General features: G+C 41.6%; 2 protein-coding genes across 3 annotated transcripts; one reads left to right on the forward strand and one right to left on the reverse strand.

The window, feature by feature from the left end:
- Window positions 1–440: 440 nt before the first annotated feature.
- Window positions 441–9,899, reverse strand: ppil4 (peptidylprolyl isomerase (cyclophilin)-like 4). The gene is made up of 13 exons (XM_068708594.1): window positions 9,799–9,899; window positions 9,408–9,475; window positions 8,601–8,665; window positions 8,388–8,505; window positions 7,854–7,996; window positions 7,001–7,097; window positions 6,669–6,785; window positions 6,448–6,572; window positions 6,254–6,320; window positions 3,497–3,608; window positions 3,244–3,340; window positions 2,935–3,067; window positions 441–892 (listed from the first exon to the last, which is right to left on the reverse strand). The coding sequence occupies exons 1-13, from the start codon at window positions 9,866–9,868 to the stop codon at window positions 680–682; spliced, it is 1,425 nt and encodes a 474-aa protein (XP_068564695.1). The 5' UTR covers window positions 9,869–9,899; the 3' UTR covers window positions 441–679.
- Window positions 9,900–9,907: 8 nt separating this feature from the next.
- Window positions 9,908–15,295, forward strand: ginm1 (glycoprotein integral membrane 1). Of its 2 annotated transcripts, none has more exons than XM_068708595.1 (8): window positions 9,908–10,082; window positions 10,213–10,284; window positions 10,382–10,481; window positions 11,037–11,191; window positions 11,381–11,540; window positions 11,654–11,883; window positions 12,296–12,459; window positions 12,616–15,295. In XM_068708595.1, exons 1-8 carry the CDS (start codon window positions 9,987–9,989, stop codon window positions 12,725–12,727), a joined length of 1,089 nt encoding a protein of 362 aa, XP_068564696.1. In that variant the 5' UTR covers window positions 9,908–9,986; the 3' UTR covers window positions 12,728–15,295. The 2 variants fall into 2 exon arrangements, with proteins under 2 accessions (XP_068564696.1, XP_068564697.1); XM_068708596.1 differs by having other exon boundaries at window positions 11,040–11,191.
- Window positions 15,296–17,189: the final 1,894 nt, after the last annotated feature.

The raw sequence follows: 17,189 nt of genomic DNA on the forward strand, positions 1-17,189 counted from the left end.
TCATATTGGGAATAATGGGTTACATATGCAACACCCCATAAACCTGACTTTATTTTCATAAATCGATGAATGTAACGTAGAGAATGGATCACTCCCATGTTATAGTTGTTCTTTTGTTCTTGTTTTTTCCCCCGGCTCCTGCTCTACTACTCTCATGTCAATGTGTCCTTGAGCAAGACACTTAACCCCAAAATTTCTCCCGTAGCTGCGTCTACGGTGTGTAGATAGATGGATAAAAGCATCTGCTAAATGACCGTAATGTAATGTAATATGTGTATAACTAAAATGGGTATCATCTGTATACACAGTGTACATTGTCTGAAAGACATCTGTAAATGTTTTTTTAAATAAACAAGGGCTTCACTTGAGTAAATGTAACTAGTTATGTTCCATCACTGGAAATAAATAATTAATGACAATAAAAAATGACAGCAGTCACATTTTGGGGAAATTTCTTTTAATATAGAGTTAAAAAAAAGCAGTTCGCAATATGTTTTTGTTCTTCAAGACAATGTGACAAGGACTTAAACATCATTCATTTTTTTTTCCTAAACTCAAAGTGATGTTAAAGAAAGCCAGTAGTTAGGGCGGCCTGTGAATATTTAGACACAATATAATTCATGCTGAATATGGTTGACCTGTCTGTGGCTCCATTTCCTGTCACAGAAAGATCAGTCCCTCACCTGTACCTACTCCTCTCTTTCTCATTGGACCTCTTGGAGGAGCCGCTGCGGCTCAGGTCCTTGTGGCTGTGGCCTTTGTCGCGGCTCTCTTTCCCGTGTTGGTGCTGGGATTTGCCGCGTTTGTGGTCCCGGTCTCTGGAGCGGGACCGTGAGCGGGATTGAGAGCGCTGGCGTCCCGTCTTTCTGTCTCGCCGGCTGTCCCTGTCGTCCTGGAAGTGTCACAGTAGATGTCGATGGTCAGTGATGGAATGTAACTGAGTACATTTACTCAAGTACCATATTTAAGTACAAGTTCAATGTACTTGTACTTCAGTATTTTCCATTTTATGCTACTTTATACTTCTACTCCACTACATCTCAGAGACAAATATTTAGACTGCACTAAATTTGTCTGACAGCTTTACTTACTTAGCAGATTAGTTTTTTCATTCCATTCCCGTGATAACCACGTACCTCTAGATGTGTCGATGGTGAATGTTCGCAACAAACTGAAGGATGAAGTTTTCCTTTATGTGTTGAGAAAACTCCCCTTAAGCTAAATAAACCTTTAGATCAGCTGGAAAATGCATCGTCACATTAAGGCTGTTTTTCTGAGCACATGACGTTTTAGAAATGCGTGGTTCTCACAGGACAGTGGGTAGGAAACTTTGAAGAAACCAGCAAGAGTAAGCTAGATTTTGAAAGTATTCAACTGGAAATAATCCCAGCGCACTGCCTGACTACTTCAGGAGGACGAGTCCACGATGGAGCGTTGGAGAGAGGAGCGCATCGTAGTACTGACCCTAGACTAACCATCTATTTCTATTGTAGCATTTGAAAAAGTGCTTTGCTAAAGCAACACGTTGCCAGCTTGTTGGCTGCATTATTGTGCACTTGACAATTAAAACCAGAACCTGGTTCTATTCGACTCTACACACATTTTCATGCTAAGCTTCCAGTTTATGTTACCAATGACCGGTGATGTGTTATTCTATTCTTATTGAACTGTGGCGCCGAGGAATCTTTGTCCCTTTTTGCCCTTTCACATGTCAGTCTGGTTGAACCATCTGCAGCGTTTTTGTTCTCCTTTCACAAAATTAACCACAAAATCTATTTGTAAAGACAACAATCTACAACCTCAAAGCATGACGGAGCATTCAAACATATTGAGTAATGCTCTCAGACATCTGACTGAACCCAATCAAGCCTTTATGGCAGGTGATTACTAACTTTTGAAATGATATGATGCAATACTAAACCTAAATTTGCAGACATTTCGAGTGGAACACTGATGGGCAACTTATCAGTGGGGCTCTTTCTATGAAGTTGATACACCACTCAAGGATCAGTTGATAAGGGATCTGTATCTATCTTCAGTGGAAAGCTAAAGAGACTGCTGAAAATAGGCACTAGACTCCTCCCATCGCCAAAAGACTGGTATGTCTTTTAGACATCACGAAAACACTGGAAAACAGAATTAAAAAAAGAGGTAGAAAGCAGCATGGGGAGGCCAGTGAAATGTCACCGTGGTTACTGGTTTTTGTATGTTACTTATTCATCCTCTCTTTAAACACGGTACTGACTGATATGGAACAACGTTCGAGTGTTGCTTCGACAGAGACGGACTGAATTTGTGCCAGTGCCAATCGGAGCTGGAGCCTGAAACTACTGCGGAATTATTCCTCCCATTCCTCTCAATGATTCAGATTTTAACCATTTCCCACTGAAGACAAACGCCAGATGTTAGAGGGTCATTTTTTGTTCTTGTCCAGTGGGAAAGGAGCTTTGGTCAGTTAGAGCAAAGACACTGTAGACCTGGTGACCTTTGTGTAATAAGGACAGTTAGAGGAGAAACATTTGGCTAAAGCGTTTTGTTGGCTCCGGCGCTGTTGCTTGCACCTTTAGTGCAGTTAGCACCGTTAGCTCCTAGCAGCCAGCTCTGCCGTCGTCATTTTGAGAGCCATGTGGCTAGATGTGCGCTGAATTTCGAAATCCGCACCATTAACAATGCATATATGTAATGCATACAATTAAAACGCCCCTCCCAGGCTGGTATCTGGACTTGTGTTTATTAAAAGTCAGAATATACCTTTTTTTTTGTGCACATATTCCGATGTACACATTTAGAAACAACCTAATTGTCGATCAGGTTCCCTCTAAGATAATACCACTTCCCTGCAGTAAAAACAGAAACTGTACTGCACCCTACTAATACAACCAAAGAGAGAGTATAACACAGTATTACAATATTGTTGTGTTGGCTTGAAGATACCTTGTGTTTCTTGGACTTCCTGCTGTCCTCATCATCTGAATGATGATGGTGCCTCTTCTCCTTGTGCTTCTTCTCGGAGGACCGGTGGCTCGCCGCCTCCTCTTCCTCCTCAATTATCAGGTCATACTTGGAACTTTCGGTAAAGTTATGGAAATCTCCAGGAAGTTGAGAAAGTCAGTGCTGAAAGGTTTCGCCAAATCAAACGGCCGGCGCAACCGAGGCGGTTAGAATACTGCAGACTGATACGTTATGACATGACAGTGGAGAAACCGGAAAATGAAAACCCTTCCCATTAACACACAAGGATACTCTTGTTTCGGCTTCACTTGATCCTTGAGGGCCAGTTTGGATCGGGTCTCCACATCCTTCTCGTAGGCGTTGAAGTCATCTTTAGTATACTTCCCACCTAGGAAACAGATGGCTATGATCCGTGCTTATGAAACGGTGTCAGATTTAACTGCATATGGAAACTAGGTTTAGATTGGCGTTAACATGTTCACCCTTCAGAAAAAAGAGAGAAATATTCACAACTTGCAAACTATAGAGGCTTCAGTACGAGTACCTTTGCCTTTCCATTTGATCTTTGAGACCGACTGGCTGAAGTCTACGTGAATGCGTCGATCGTCGATGAGCACGTTGTCCATTTTGAAATAGGCCTTTTCACAATCTTCTTGCTTTGGAGACAGAAAGCATTAAAAAAAAGTGGTAAGAGAGGAAGTGTAATAGAAGTAAAAGTCATGTTCTTTAGCAACAGATGATGTAGTGTTATTAACAAATGGCATACTATCAATGGGCAGGAAGAGCAATAAAACCAGTTTAGGTAATAACTTAAATTAATATATGCTGTTCTGACTGGTAGTTATCTTTATGAGAGCTCAAACTAATAGCTATTTCCATCATCAATTAATCTGCAGACTATTTTCTTGATAACTGTTTAGAAAAGTGTTTCAGAAACTTTCCTAAACTGAGACCAATTAGACCACATTTGATAAGATTTCATCCAAGCTTCTCTTATTTTGCTTTTACATGCTTAATTACAGAAAATGTATGAAAACCATGACCAAAGCAGTCATGCATTTAGTCATTGTTTTATTTATGGATGGAAATATAGTGAAAATAAATGAATCCACTTTTGCTGCGGACCCCCTGGAAACCACTGATTTAGTCTTTAAAATTGACATTTCAGTCACAATTTTTCATAAGTCTTCATAGGTTTTGTTTTGTCCAACCGACACGCCAAAGAGAATCCATTAACAAAGATATAAAATCCTGGCATTAGAGGTGTTGAAAGTAAGTTTTTGTTTTAAAAAATGACTTCAATGATTAAATAAACAGTTTTCTGTCGGGCGACTAACAATCAATTATGTTTAAGTAAACCAAAGTGTGCAGCATGAAGTCAACACATCATGTTTCAACATCAAAAACTAAACTTGTGTCATGCTACAAACAAACTTACTTATTCAAACTTCCTTCAAACATTTTTAAACAATACTAAAGGAAAACAAGCTCAGCATTTTTATGCAATTCATTTACTGGAGGAAATATAATTCACTTGTTATCTGCTAGATATCTAAGAACAAGAAAGGCGTTCATTGAATGTGTTTATAGGGTACATGTTTGATGTGATTTCTCTATTAACATAACATACTGTTTGAATGTGTGTTCTATGTTTTTAGTGTTTAGCTTTTTTACGATGATTTTAATATTTACTTTGTAAAGTGTCTTTGAGAATTTTGAAAAGCGCTATATAAATAAAATGTATTATTATACTATTTATCTTTCATATTCATAATGACAGCTATTTTGGGCTCAGTTACAAGGACAAATAATTATATTTCACAAATAATTTCACTATATTACTGAATGTCATGTCACTGGTAGAAGTCGGTTTATCGCCAACAACTTGCCCAGCGCCCTCTAGTGGTTAAATGTTCACTTCCAGCACTATCATTCATGATGCTGTTGCGAGGCCTCATATAAAGGGTTGTCTCCTTTGATTTTACAGTCCGTGGTTGAAGGTGTTCAGAGAGCTGAAGGCCGGTGGCAAAAACCTGCCTGACCGAGTTCACAAGGTCACATTTTTACTTCCACAGTGGACAGCTAGGGAAACAATGTACCAAGTTCTAGGTAAATATAGTATACTCCTCTAACTTTCACATCTCTATAATATTACTTCTCTATCATTATGACTTCAGCAGCCCATGTAATGATTATTAACACGTCATAACAGGAACAAACAATGGAGGGGGTTTTCTCCTTCTGTCACTTTCCCTAGATGATATACTGCTCCTGTCCTCATGAACGTTATCGTGTCATGAACACCATTAACAAGTGACTTAAAAAGGGGACCTTCCCTACAAATACATCTATGTATTTTTAACAACACATCACTACAGGAAGTGTGACATATTGTAAGCTATGCAATATAGTTCATTAGTGTTTTGTTAAGTTGCCCTCAATGCACATACTCTCGTAGTTCAACAGTTTGGGAAATACGCTTGCTCCCTTTCTTTCAGAGAGTGAAATAAGGAGATTCAACGTCAATCTAGTGGCATCATAGAGTCTGTGAGTACACGCACAAGCTTCTGTATAGTGTCACAATGGTGCAAAACCTGGCAACCCGTGACAACAAAACTCAGTAACTGTAGTTATCCGGCAAGTAACTTTTCCAGCGCGTAACACATAAAACAACAAACGGTTGCTTTTATGTGTTATCTTTGTACAGTTCAAACAAACGAGATACATGTTGCCAAGCATTTCATTTCACTTTGGACAAGCTAGGGTAAAGTTCGGACTCCAGGTGCATATTTAACACTCAGTAATGTATTCTATTCTATTAATATAATATCTCACTCTCAAAAAAAGAAAGTGAATAAAGTATATTTCCCAAAAAGTTTAACTATTCCTTTAACGGTCGACTACATCCTCCATCTTTTCTAAAAAAAAACCAACATATTTGAGCCACCTAAGAATCTGTGCTCCAGTCCAAGCCACAAGACTTCATTGACAAAAACAGGAATTTTACCTGGCTGAACATCAGAGTTGCGGGTATACTGCATCAATCGGTTATTTAGTTTGTGTTGTGTGACTTTCGGATCCAAACTAACGTAGCAGTACATTGCTTAGCTACTGTAATGATTCCCTTGTGTGCTTCTCCAAACGTCAATACATATAGGGAACATTGAGAAGCTACAGAATGATCTAAAAACATCGCCCTTTAAAATGTAAACACATCCACACATTATGGAGACTACACTAAAGTGCACATACGCAGCTTTCATTAGATATTGTGCATCACGTAGAAATACAAGATGCTCACCTTATCAAATTCAATGAAAGCGTAACACAGGGAATCTCCACTTTTCCAGTCTCTGATGATCTCACAGCTACACACAACAGAGAAACACAAGAAATGTTTTAGACACACACGCATTTCCACATGTACAAATCCAATACAAACATTTTGAAAACAAAAGCTAGCATTATTTAGAACATGGATGTTTGCAGTGTCACCTTTTTATGGTCCCAAAGCGAGAAAAGATGATTTCCAGGTCCTCGTCGGTGGTCACCGGATTCAGTTTGCACACAAACAGCACGTTCTCTGGAGGCCTCATGTCTGCATCAGGTAGGTCACCCACCTAGAGGAATGTGACAACAGAGAGTGTATAAACGTCTCAGACTGCACCTATGGTACATTCTCAGTTGAAGGCTGGGAGCCTATCTCTTCTTCTCACCATCTCCAGCAGGATGGCCTGAGTCTTGGCTTCTTTCTCCTTCAACCTCTCCTCCAACTCCTCTGCTGCCTTCCCATCCGTATCGTCGATCACTTCGTCCGCTCCGATTCGTCCGCTCTGCACAGAAACGGCTGTAGTTATAAAGGCAGTAATTCAATTTATTGTATACATTTTGTCATGTTTATGCATCCAGATAAGGTTTCTGGTGTGAAAATCTGTTTGTGGGTTATCTTAAGTCAAGACAGTGTTGTGGCTTTATATTTTTGTCTGAGGTGAAGACGAATCTGAGAACTCTCAGAGCTTAATGATTCAACAGCATCACTTGCACTCACATCCAGCTGCTCTTTGGTGGGCTCAGGCGATCGATCAGGTACTGGCAAATCAGGAGGGTCATCAATAGGGTCCTCCAGGACCACCGTGTGGTTTATCCTGCAGCAAAATTACTTATAATTTTTCTGAGAAATAATACATGCATTGTTTTAACACATGGGATACTACTACATGAAGTGCATAGGCTGTTTATCCTGGGCTGTAACTATTTGTGCCTAACCATCACGGTACGGGGGAAACGGTGCAGTGCACGCAGAACACACGGTATGTAGAATGATGAGCGTAATGTGGAACCAACCGCAAGTTCTGCCCGGAAACTTTCAGCCGAGCTGATTGGTCACACTACGGCGAACGCAAATGAAACGCTGGAGCTGGAAGAGCCTGCCTACGGGTTCCCGGTCAGCTACAACAGCAATGCAGAGAGAGCTGCGTGTAAAATGGGCAGTGTGTCAGTATTGCTCCACCGTTGTAGAGGATGTGAATGGAAATCCCGCATGCTAGCGCACATTCGTCCTCTATCACCCAGGCGTGCTGATCACCGGAACGAGAAAAAAGCTAACTGCATTTAGTAATTTCAGTTTCATAGCATTAGAGATGCTTTTCAGTTGTATGGCCTATTGTGACCGGTTACCTTTTTGGAAAGTTTTTGTTCAGTGTAATAGAGAAGAGTTATTTATTCTTATAGTTGCCAGTGGGTAAAATGCTCTATTAGTCCCCGGACCAGAGGATTTTGATCGTCTTTGACACTTATACTACGGTCTGTTCAAAATAGACAAACATAAACCAAACCGGGACTCCTAAACCGGGATATGAACCAGACCGTGACTTCTGTGTACCGTTACAACTCCAGTTCACCTGATATCCTGAAATGGGACAAAGTCTTTGTCCACGAAGGTCTCATTGATTTTGTCCAAGATTTCCATGCCTTCTGTCACCTCCCCAAACACAGTGTGGACTCCATTCAGGTAGTCCAAGTTTTCACCCGTGGTGATAAGGAACTGAGGACAAGAAGAACAGATCACGCACATCATGTAGCGTGGAGCAGGGAGCATTTGATCTGTAAATTTGACATGATTTATGCTGAAAAAGCAAAAACACTACCGTACAACTAGCCACAAGATCTATCACTCCAGGAATTGGTAAGGCCAGACAGGGTTCAATATAACATTAAATTCAATAGTAGACGTGATCATTTTGGAAGGAAATTATAGTTGGGGCATTCTTCAACTAATCAGCTGATTTATACAATAAATTATGCACAAGTTATTTTAATCTTTGCTGATCAAGCGAAACCATCAAACTAGTAAAAGGCATTTAATGTTGCTTTTGCTCAGGAAGCTTTTTACAACTTGCAGGGCAAGGGACAGCGTGACTGCACATCGTATTCACCTGGGATCCATGCTGATCGTTTCCATTGTTCACCATGGACACCGTCCCCTTCTTCCTGTGTTTGATGCGTGGCGCTTTCTCTGCATCGAAAAAGCGGGCCTGGTCCCCATAGATTTTGCTAATAATCACACGCAGGAGAGAAAAAATTTGTCACAGTGTTCAACTCCTGGTGTCAAAAAAAAAAGGTCAACCGCGGTAGTGAGGATGACTGACCTGTAAATAGACTCTCCACCACGTCCCGTCCCAGTGGGATCTCCAGTCTGCACAATGAAGCCTCTCTGAAGAGAAGACAAACACAGCGTTACAACATCCAACACAGTGTCCACCTTCAAAGCTGGACAGATCAATTAGGAGAGCACAGTGTCTTCACCAGAGCCTGATCATTAACAGAAGATACACTTCACGTCACTTTTGAGACAAAACTGCCTGCTGCTTTGTTAGGATCTGCTCACTAAGTTGTGAGCACTATGTGATGATAAAAGCCATGAAGTCAGTGCTCACAAAAAAATTTAAATAAGGTGTATATAAAAGACACTTACTCTAAGCAGCCTCAATACAAGCCAAGTTTAATGGTCGTCGTTTTACTTTTAGATTATTGATATATGGAACCTGAGCACGGCTACATCAAGTTGCTCCAGAGACCCAATGCAACAATGTGTGTCCTCACTGTACACTGCACTGTGTACAGTCAAGAGTTTAAGGACAGCAGTGTGCACCCTCGCTTGTCATCAGAGTTTGGTGAACAAGAGCTGCAATAAAAATAATAATAATATAGCAAGTTGTGTTGCAGCCATAGTTTGGATGTGCACCAGGGGTCCTCGAGCCCAGTTTCTAACCTCATTTTACTTGCATGGGCAAATGCTTGGACTGAACTTAAAGTGTTGCAAAATTATCTACATGGGAAACTTCTGCTTTGTGGCGCTAGGGTCGGCAGTTTGCATGGCGAGTTTGCGCCATGGTCCACCTGATATTGACCCACACCGTTATTACAGAAGTTTGCAAGGAACCATTTAGTTTTACCTGAACATTGTGGATGAGGCAGTAGTTGTAGTACTTTATCTTGCATAGTTTCAGGAAGTTTAGGCAAGCTGCGAAATAAAAAGAGCACAGACGTTAAATAGACAGTAATTTCAACGACAGTCAATCATGGCCAAACCGTTACTGACACTTAGCGTCTATTCAGCGTAAATGAATGAAGGACACATAAGGGGTTCACTCCGGCTGTGTTGTTAATTCTGGTTTACTGTTTGCAAGTGTTAAATAAGCAAATACATAGACGCAAGCAAGCTAGCAGCCTTAGCTAGCAGCCACGTACACTGTGCATCAACTTGTCAATGTCTGACGTTAACTCAACCAGCAATATGTTCACTAAGTGCACTCCCGTTACGTGCAAATCACTTCATTTCCTTACTTTTGGGTCTTTCTTCTGTGAACAAATCAATAACAATATCGCCTAACGTCGTTTCAAGGAGCACCGCCATGCTGACGTCCCTGGTCTCGCGAGAAGAGTGTTTGGAAATTCCCCGCGCGTGCGCAGCTCACACGTCTTGCTCAATGTTTTTGTTTTAAGTAACGCTGTCGTCTGGCTGTTATCGCAAAATGGAAACGGCAGGTCTAACGATAGCAATGAGCGTTGTCTCGCTTCTTTTTCCCTCGGTAACGTGCACAGAGTCGTCGCTCAGGCAACTGAATACGGTAAAGTGTCAGCAACAGCAAATTGAGCTAACGTTGATGTTAGCATAGCGTTAGCTTAGCGTCCCCCATCGTCCATTGTGCTGCTAACCTCGCGTCTGTTTATCTTTTATTTTTAAATATTGATCTCTAGGAGAATATCCTGATCAACGTGACGGCGGGGACACTTGCGGATACACAGCTGCAGGACTCCAACAACTTACAGGTATACAGTGACGTTATAAGACAACTTTTCTAACGTAAACGAAGGTACCGAGGCGGGTCCACCAATCAGCCTTCACGACGTTATTTCTCTTTTCCAGATCAATTTAAACATATCGGTAGGCGAAGAGCAGGTGCTGGTCAATGACATCCCAGTGGAGCTGTCAGGGGTCACCAGGTTCAACTGTCAAGCACTTCTCTGTGAGTTTTCCTCACGTCATTTGTGAACAATTCAAGTATTAAACCATGATGACAGAAACCAGAAGAAAGTACTAATCTAACTCTCCAGAGTACACATTGGCTGCTTGTTAGAAATGAATTAGTCTATGGGGTTGCTTTCTTTTCTCTATATCATGCCATTCATTTGTGATTGTTTTAAAATGTATGGCAAATTATAAAGGCACTCTATACATCAATCAGCAACAGGCTTAAAAAACACCCCTTAACTCTCAAATATGTTTCTTTTGTTAAGCATATTTTGTTCCTCTTTTACCTTAGATTGTTGCCCTTCTTTATTAAAAAAGATACTTCAATTCTGTCTGGCACACTTTCACAGCCCCTGCTGTCCTTTCAAGGGTGGCAACTAATATTAAAAATGATTCCCATCACAAGCAATCTGACTGGCAAAAAACAATAAATGTTTGTGATTTTACATTTAATTCATAATCAAAAATGTCACTGACAAAGATTCTGCTGTTAAAATGTAAATTGTTGGCAGAATGTCATAAGTGTATACATTGAATCATATTTTTCCAGTAGACGGCATCAATGGAACCAGTGACTTTGAGTCTGGGGACCTGGTGTCCACCGTCACACGGGTGATGGTGAGCCAGAACCGGCTATACAGCGACTCAGAGGAGGTGGTGGCTCTGCAGGTGTTCAGTGAAGTGATAGAGATGGAGGGCAAAGAGGTAAATATCTCTTGACCACAATAAAACTATACAGTACCTTGTTTGTTCTTTTACCTCAAAACATCAACTTTACAAATTATATAAAATCTTTTCAGAACTGATGAATCAAAGTAATACCCTAAAGAAAACATGATTTGGAATAGTAGTATTTGGATATAACTTCACACCCTTTGGGTTTGTGTCCTGTAGGTCCAGCAGCCTGACATGTGTGAGGTGAAAATCCTGATGAGCCCAGATTTCCAGAAGCTGGCTCAGTTTACCAACATCTACCCCATCGGACACAGTGAGATCTTCAGGGTTCCCAGGGAGAACGACGTGGTTGTCACAGATCCGCCAAATCCCAGAAAAGGTATGAAAACACGGCCCTTTTTCTGAGCCTCATTATTATTGTAATGCAGATACTCTATAGCAGTCCAGTTAATTGTGTGCTCTAAAACTTTCCCCGCATTTTGTAAAAATCAGACGAAGAACAGCTGATGTCCCAGACCACCAGCCAGTACCCCCTGAAGCACACAGAGACCACACAGGAAGAGATTGCAGCACCGGGAAAGCTCCCGGAGACTCCGCTTCGCATGGACCCTGACCTGCTGTACGACGTCAGATACGATGATGATTTCGATGTCCAAGAGCCGAGCCAGCCGGACCAGATTCAGATGGAAACTCTGCCTAAAGAATCTATATCCTCTTACTCTGTAAGCCAAGTCTGATGCTAGACCTACTTGATGACGTACCGTGTGTACTGCCTTAGAGGGGTCTAGCCATTTCATGTTAGTAGTGGGTGTGGTTTGTTATGTAGGAGGTAGAGCATGACAGGCTGTTGGGGGTTCTCTTGAGACAAATCGGGAATAGAAAGTCAGCTCATTATAACATCCAATATTTATCCTCTAGCATTGACTAGTATGGGCACTCACATAATTAATTGTAAAACTCTGCAAAGGTAGGAGCCAAGGTAAGTTTGCCAGAGCTCACAGTAGTGGCCCTTAATCTCAGTCATTCTGGTTTGTTTCCTAGCCTTTGCTTGGAAATGTATTTTATAATATGCAGTACTGGTCGAGTGCTTGTACCAGCAGGAAATGCTCACGACTCCGTGTCCGTCCTCCTCAGGCCATGTGTCAGTGGGTGGAGGGAGTGAGGGAGCGTTTGAGGCGCTTCAGCTCCGAGTCGCTGCCTCTTTTCTTCCTGGTGATGTGGGTGGTGGTGATTGGCGTCGTCGGATCAGCGGTCATCGTCAAGATCTTGGACATGTTCTTCCCGACTTGTGAACCCAAGTGAGTTTGTGTCGGGGGAGGTTTATGAGTGAGCAAATAATCTGCTGGAAGGTGTACTTAACCGTGTCATCCGTGACCAGCTGACCTTTCTTACTCGATAATCTTGAAAATGCTTAACTTTTTGTGCCCCTCCTTTTTTTTTTTTTTTTTTCACAGGCACATTTTTCACGTAAACCCTGTGACTCTCATGCCGGAGGACGAGAAGCACATTCTGCTGGAGAGCATAGAATTAGAGGAAGAGGAAGAAGAAGAAGAGAATAAGCCTTGAATGAGAGTTGACTTGGCCGGCTCCTTCAGCTTCAGGTTGTTCTTATTTGTTCTTTAACCTTGGTTACTGTCTTATATTATCAGCATTTGTCGCAAGCTTGTATTCAAATTTAGTTTTCGCCTCGGTTAACCCTTTTAAGCACAATAGCCACGGAGCAGTGAGCAGGCCACCAAACAGACTGCTGGTTTCCTGCTAGTCCACATCAAATTTAGTTCCATGATCAAAATGGCAAAGAAAGTGAGCAATTCATAGCACTGATGTCAGCCGTGGAGCATGATTGAGGCGGCAACATTGCCGGTCATGGGTCACCAAAGTTGCACTCCACGCTATGTGATGATGCGAATTTTGCCCATGTGTGTTTGGTCAGATAGAGGTTATGGAAAGCCGCTTTTATTGAGTCACCAATGACTCTACTTCGTTACTTCCCCTTTAAAGTAACATGTTACTTTTTACTAGAAATGACCTAATTCAGTACAACGTGCAACGTGGCTCCCTCCAAATCGGTCTTCATTATTGTATAAAATGTAACGCAAGAAACCAGTTTCATATATGTCGCTGAAGGCTTTGAACTTAAAGGAATAGTTCAACAATTTGGAGAGTGCATCGGCTTATTGATTGATACCAACATCATGTCACACAGCTAGCTTGCACGTTATATCTTGTGCGAATAATATGTACGAAAGTGTTACCATGTGGTTGCCAGGCAACCAGCAGAGACGAAGTCAGGAAGTCGGTGCTTTGACTCTTTCATCCAACACTGAGCAAGAAAGGAAATGAGCACACATTCCTCAAATGTCGAACTATTCCTTTTAAGCGAACACGAGATATCCTAAAAAGTGCTCCGAAAAAACAATGGCCGGCTTAGAGGACACAGAAGACATGAGCAGATATGAGAACTGTAGGTTTAACAAATGAATACGAACAAACTGGACATTTCAGGGGCTGCACCCAATAATTTCAAGTCTTTGTGTTCACTGAAAAGACGTTCTAGATGTAGCAGCTCTGTACAGGTCACACTTTATTCTCACACAGGCTTTTTCTCCAAAAATAAAATAAATAATGTGAAGAAAACCAAGGCAGCAGATGCACTACGATGAGTTTCCTCAATACATTATTTAATAGGAAGCAGCCGATGCCTCCTGTCTGTCGTCCTTGTAAGTGAAGCTAGAGAAGAATAGACATTACATTTTGAATCTGTTGTTACGGATAGCTCAGATGAAGTAAACTAATATTTGACCTCAAAGGAAAAAGATGCAGCTTACTGTCTGGAAATGTTGTGACAGATCTTGTGTCTGCACATTCAGTGAGGCCTTTCAAACCCTGAATGTCACTACTGAAAAAACACCTCCCTTTAAGGCCTGTTTTCCACTATTGAGGCTCATATAGTGATTGTGTTTCTTCACAGTGCCTCTGTGACTATCAGTTAAGGGGGGGGATCTGCAATTCTTTGATTGATTTGATGTGTGGTTTCCCGGTACTAATAATGGAGAGGGGGAAGTGAGGTTATTCAGATTGTCTATGCACTCTAAGTGCTGAAACTGGACCGATGTAAAATACATTACCGCAAATTCAGTGTGTAAATTATTGTTAAAGGAATTGAATCTGCACTTAGTTTTGACTTTTAGAGTGAAAACTGGACTTGACTCTGCATGGATGGTTTTTATTTTTGTATTTTTGTTGGAGATTATGGGCAAAAATGACGTGTGAGGGACCATGGAGGTGGGCACAAGGCTGATTATTGGTTGAAAAAGTGGGTTTAATTAATCCAAAACTCCAAGTGTTTCAACATGGTTTTTGTTTTGTTTTTATTTTAATTTTCATTCTTTTCTTTAAAAACACCCGTAAAACATCAGCTAGTACAGAAAAGTATTCGGGCAAGGCATTAAGGGAAAAACAATTTTTTTTTCAGTCATTTACAGAATAAAGTTACACTAGTATTTCAATTTATTCTCAAAAGTTACATTTTTATGCTTGATATTTCAACCTAATTCTCAAAATGGTATTTAGACTTTATTCTCAATATTTCAACTTCATTCTTAACATTTCTACTTTATTCGCGAAATGCAAAAAAGAAGAAAAATCGTCCCCCCCTCTTATACCTGGCCTTAATACTCCTCCTAACCCTTGTGATATTGTCTCCCCGGAGCAGATTGCATGATGTACTGCGTTAGCAAAAAGGTGCATGTGTAGTTTAGCTAGTGAATGCAGTTTGCTGTTTTATCAGCAAGTTCGACAGCAAAACTAAGAAGCTGCATGACGACTCAAAGCAGCTCAACCTGTCTTTGGGTTCAGCCTCAAATTCCAAATTAATTAACTCAAGACAACCAAGTGCTGTAGGTGACACTAAATTAGCCTTCAAGGCAAAAAATGTCAGGCATGAATCCAGATATGTTGCTGAAGAATAAAATAACAAAAATATAGTTTGATTTGCTCTTTGTTTAAATGGGGGTAGACCCCATTGTGTTACTATTTTGAGACATTTGTGTGCATACATTGTATGAATTACAGCTGGACTGTGTATTTGGGTCTATAATCCTGCTGATTAAATGCTTTCCTTATGACCATCAAGCCTTCATCTTGTGTGATTATTATGGTTGAGCATACTGTGAACACTCGCTGCATTGTTCTGTCCCAGAAGTGTGAGTATATTAGATGAGGACTCAAACTATTAAGTTTGAGTGAGCTGCTGGATTTCCTTTTCCTGTTGTGGATCTCCAAAGTTGCATGCTCTCAGTTTTGGCAATTTTGACATTGCAGACATACTGAGAAACTTGTATGTATTAGATTTGACATGCAGATAATGCTTTTAAAACGTTGAAAACTATGCATATACGTATGTGTCCATTTGCCTAGAATAAAAACCGTTCAATGGCAAACTAAGTTTTCAGCGTCAGGGCCTTTAAATCCCACCTTAGGCTTTTCAGTGTGGTCTATTAGCTTTCTTGTTCATCGAAGAGCATGATGCATGTATCTCTAAAACATTGGACAAGAAGAAGTAAGTGCCCTCTCACATTTTCAAATACTGTGAATCTACCAGAGCAGGTGGAGGGAACTGAGACAGCACATTTTAAACTGGGCATAAATTAAATCATCGCGAAAGCATTGTGCGCTCAAAATTTGCATTGCAAATGTGTGTACCTCTTTGTTGGACAAGATACAGAAGAGATCTGACAGAGAGAGGGAAAGGAAGGATGTCATGCAATAAAGATCGAGCAGCCGGACCCAAACTGGGTCACCTGGATACCTCACAATACTTACTATATAATTACTATAATTACTATAATGACTATCTGCAAATATAATTGCTACCAGAAGTCCTTTAAACCATCATTAACATTTATAGATACTCTATATTGCACATTGGCAACATCTTAAAACGAAAGTTACGAATGTAACTACGGTTCTATGAATCCTGGATGACCGCCAGAGGCAGTGTTTAACACTGGATATCTTCTGTCTCGCGCATGCGCAGGTCGAGTCTTTATATCAACAAAGTCACCTGTGACCTTGGATGACCCCCGTCTATAAGTTCCGGTGTCATCCTAAGATCAGTCCTACAGAATCTTCTCGCAAGCTCACGGGTTTCCGCGTGACCAAGAACTCTGGCGGTCATCCAGGATTCATAGAACCGTAGTTACATTCGTAACTTTCGTTCTATTTTATCCTTACTGACCGCCAGAGGCAGTGTTTAACACTGGACGACTTATATCAACAGAGTCACGAGGAATCACAAGTACCTACCTCGTATAGCTCAGGCAGAGGAACTTGGCCAAAGAACACTCCCCAGTGGGTGAGGGGTGGCAACGTTGACTCTGTAGTGTTTGGTAAATGTGCTCGGAGATGCCCATGAGGCCGCAGCACATATATCCTCCACAGGCACACCTCTCAGGGCTGCCCATGACGTGGAGACACTCCTGGTAGAGTGGCCCTTCCCTCCGGATGGGAGAGCACGGTCGGTCGCCTTGTATGCATAGGCAATGGCCTCCACTATCCAGTGGGACAGGCGCTGTTTTGAAAGAGCACAGCCCTTCTTAGGCCCACCATAACAGACAAAGAGCTGCTCCGACTGCCGTATGCACACGGTGGCTTCCACATAAGCTCTGAGGGCCCGCACTGGGCACAGCAGCCTTGACCTCTCCTCTCCTGATGGGGGGTCAAACTGCGCAAGCTGGATAGGCTGGTTGATATGCGAGCGTGTCAGCACCTTTGGGAGAAATGTTGTATTAGGACACAAAGTAACACCCGAGCCATCCGAGTTCCACTTCAGACAAGATTCACTCACCGACAGGGCATGCAGCTGGCCTACACGTTTAGCTGAAGTGATGGCAAGGAGAAAAAATGTTTTGGTCACCAGCCATCTCAGCTCCGCCTGTGCCAGGGGTTCAAAAGGCGGCAAGCATAGGGTGTCCAATACCAAATGTAGGTCCCATGCAGGGGCCCTCGGGGCACGCAATCGCAGAGC

The sequence above is a fragment of the Cebidichthys violaceus genome, unplaced genomic scaffold, assembly GCF_023349555.1.
Source record: "Cebidichthys violaceus isolate CVI_PGR_0920_01 unplaced genomic scaffold, fCebVio1.0.p SCAF_14, whole genome shotgun sequence".
In the NCBI taxonomy this organism is placed as follows: domain Eukaryota; kingdom Metazoa; phylum Chordata; class Actinopteri; order Perciformes; family Stichaeidae; genus Cebidichthys; species Cebidichthys violaceus.

What these genes read in the sequence shown, in the direction of transcription:
- ginm1 (XM_068708595.1), top strand. Translation starts at nt 9,987, where the DNA reads ATGGAAACGGCAGGTCTAACGATAGCAATGAGCGTTGTCTCGCTTCTT. An exon ending in AGGACTCCAACAACTTACAG is followed by an intron (nt 10,285 to 10,381) that starts GTATACAGTGAC and finishes TCTCTTTTCCAG; the next exon opens with ATCAATTTAAACATATCGGT. An exon ending in TTCCCGACTTGTGAACCCAA is followed by an intron (nt 12,460 to 12,615) that starts GTGAGTTTGTGT and finishes TTTTTTTCACAG; the next exon opens with GCACATTTTTCACGTAAACC.
- ppil4 (XM_068708594.1), bottom strand. Translation starts at nt 9,868, where the DNA reads ATGGCGGTGCTCCTTGAAACGACGTTAGGCGATATTGTTATTGATTTG. An exon ending in GTCCCATTTCAGGATATCAG is followed by an intron (nt 7,098 to 7,853) that starts GTGAACTGGAGT and finishes ATTTTGCTGCAG; the next exon opens with GATAAACCACACGGTGGTCC. An exon ending in CGCTTTGGGACCATAAAAAG is followed by an intron (nt 6,321 to 6,447) that starts GTGACACTGCAA and finishes TGTTGTGTGTAG; the next exon opens with CTGTGAGATCATCAGAGACT.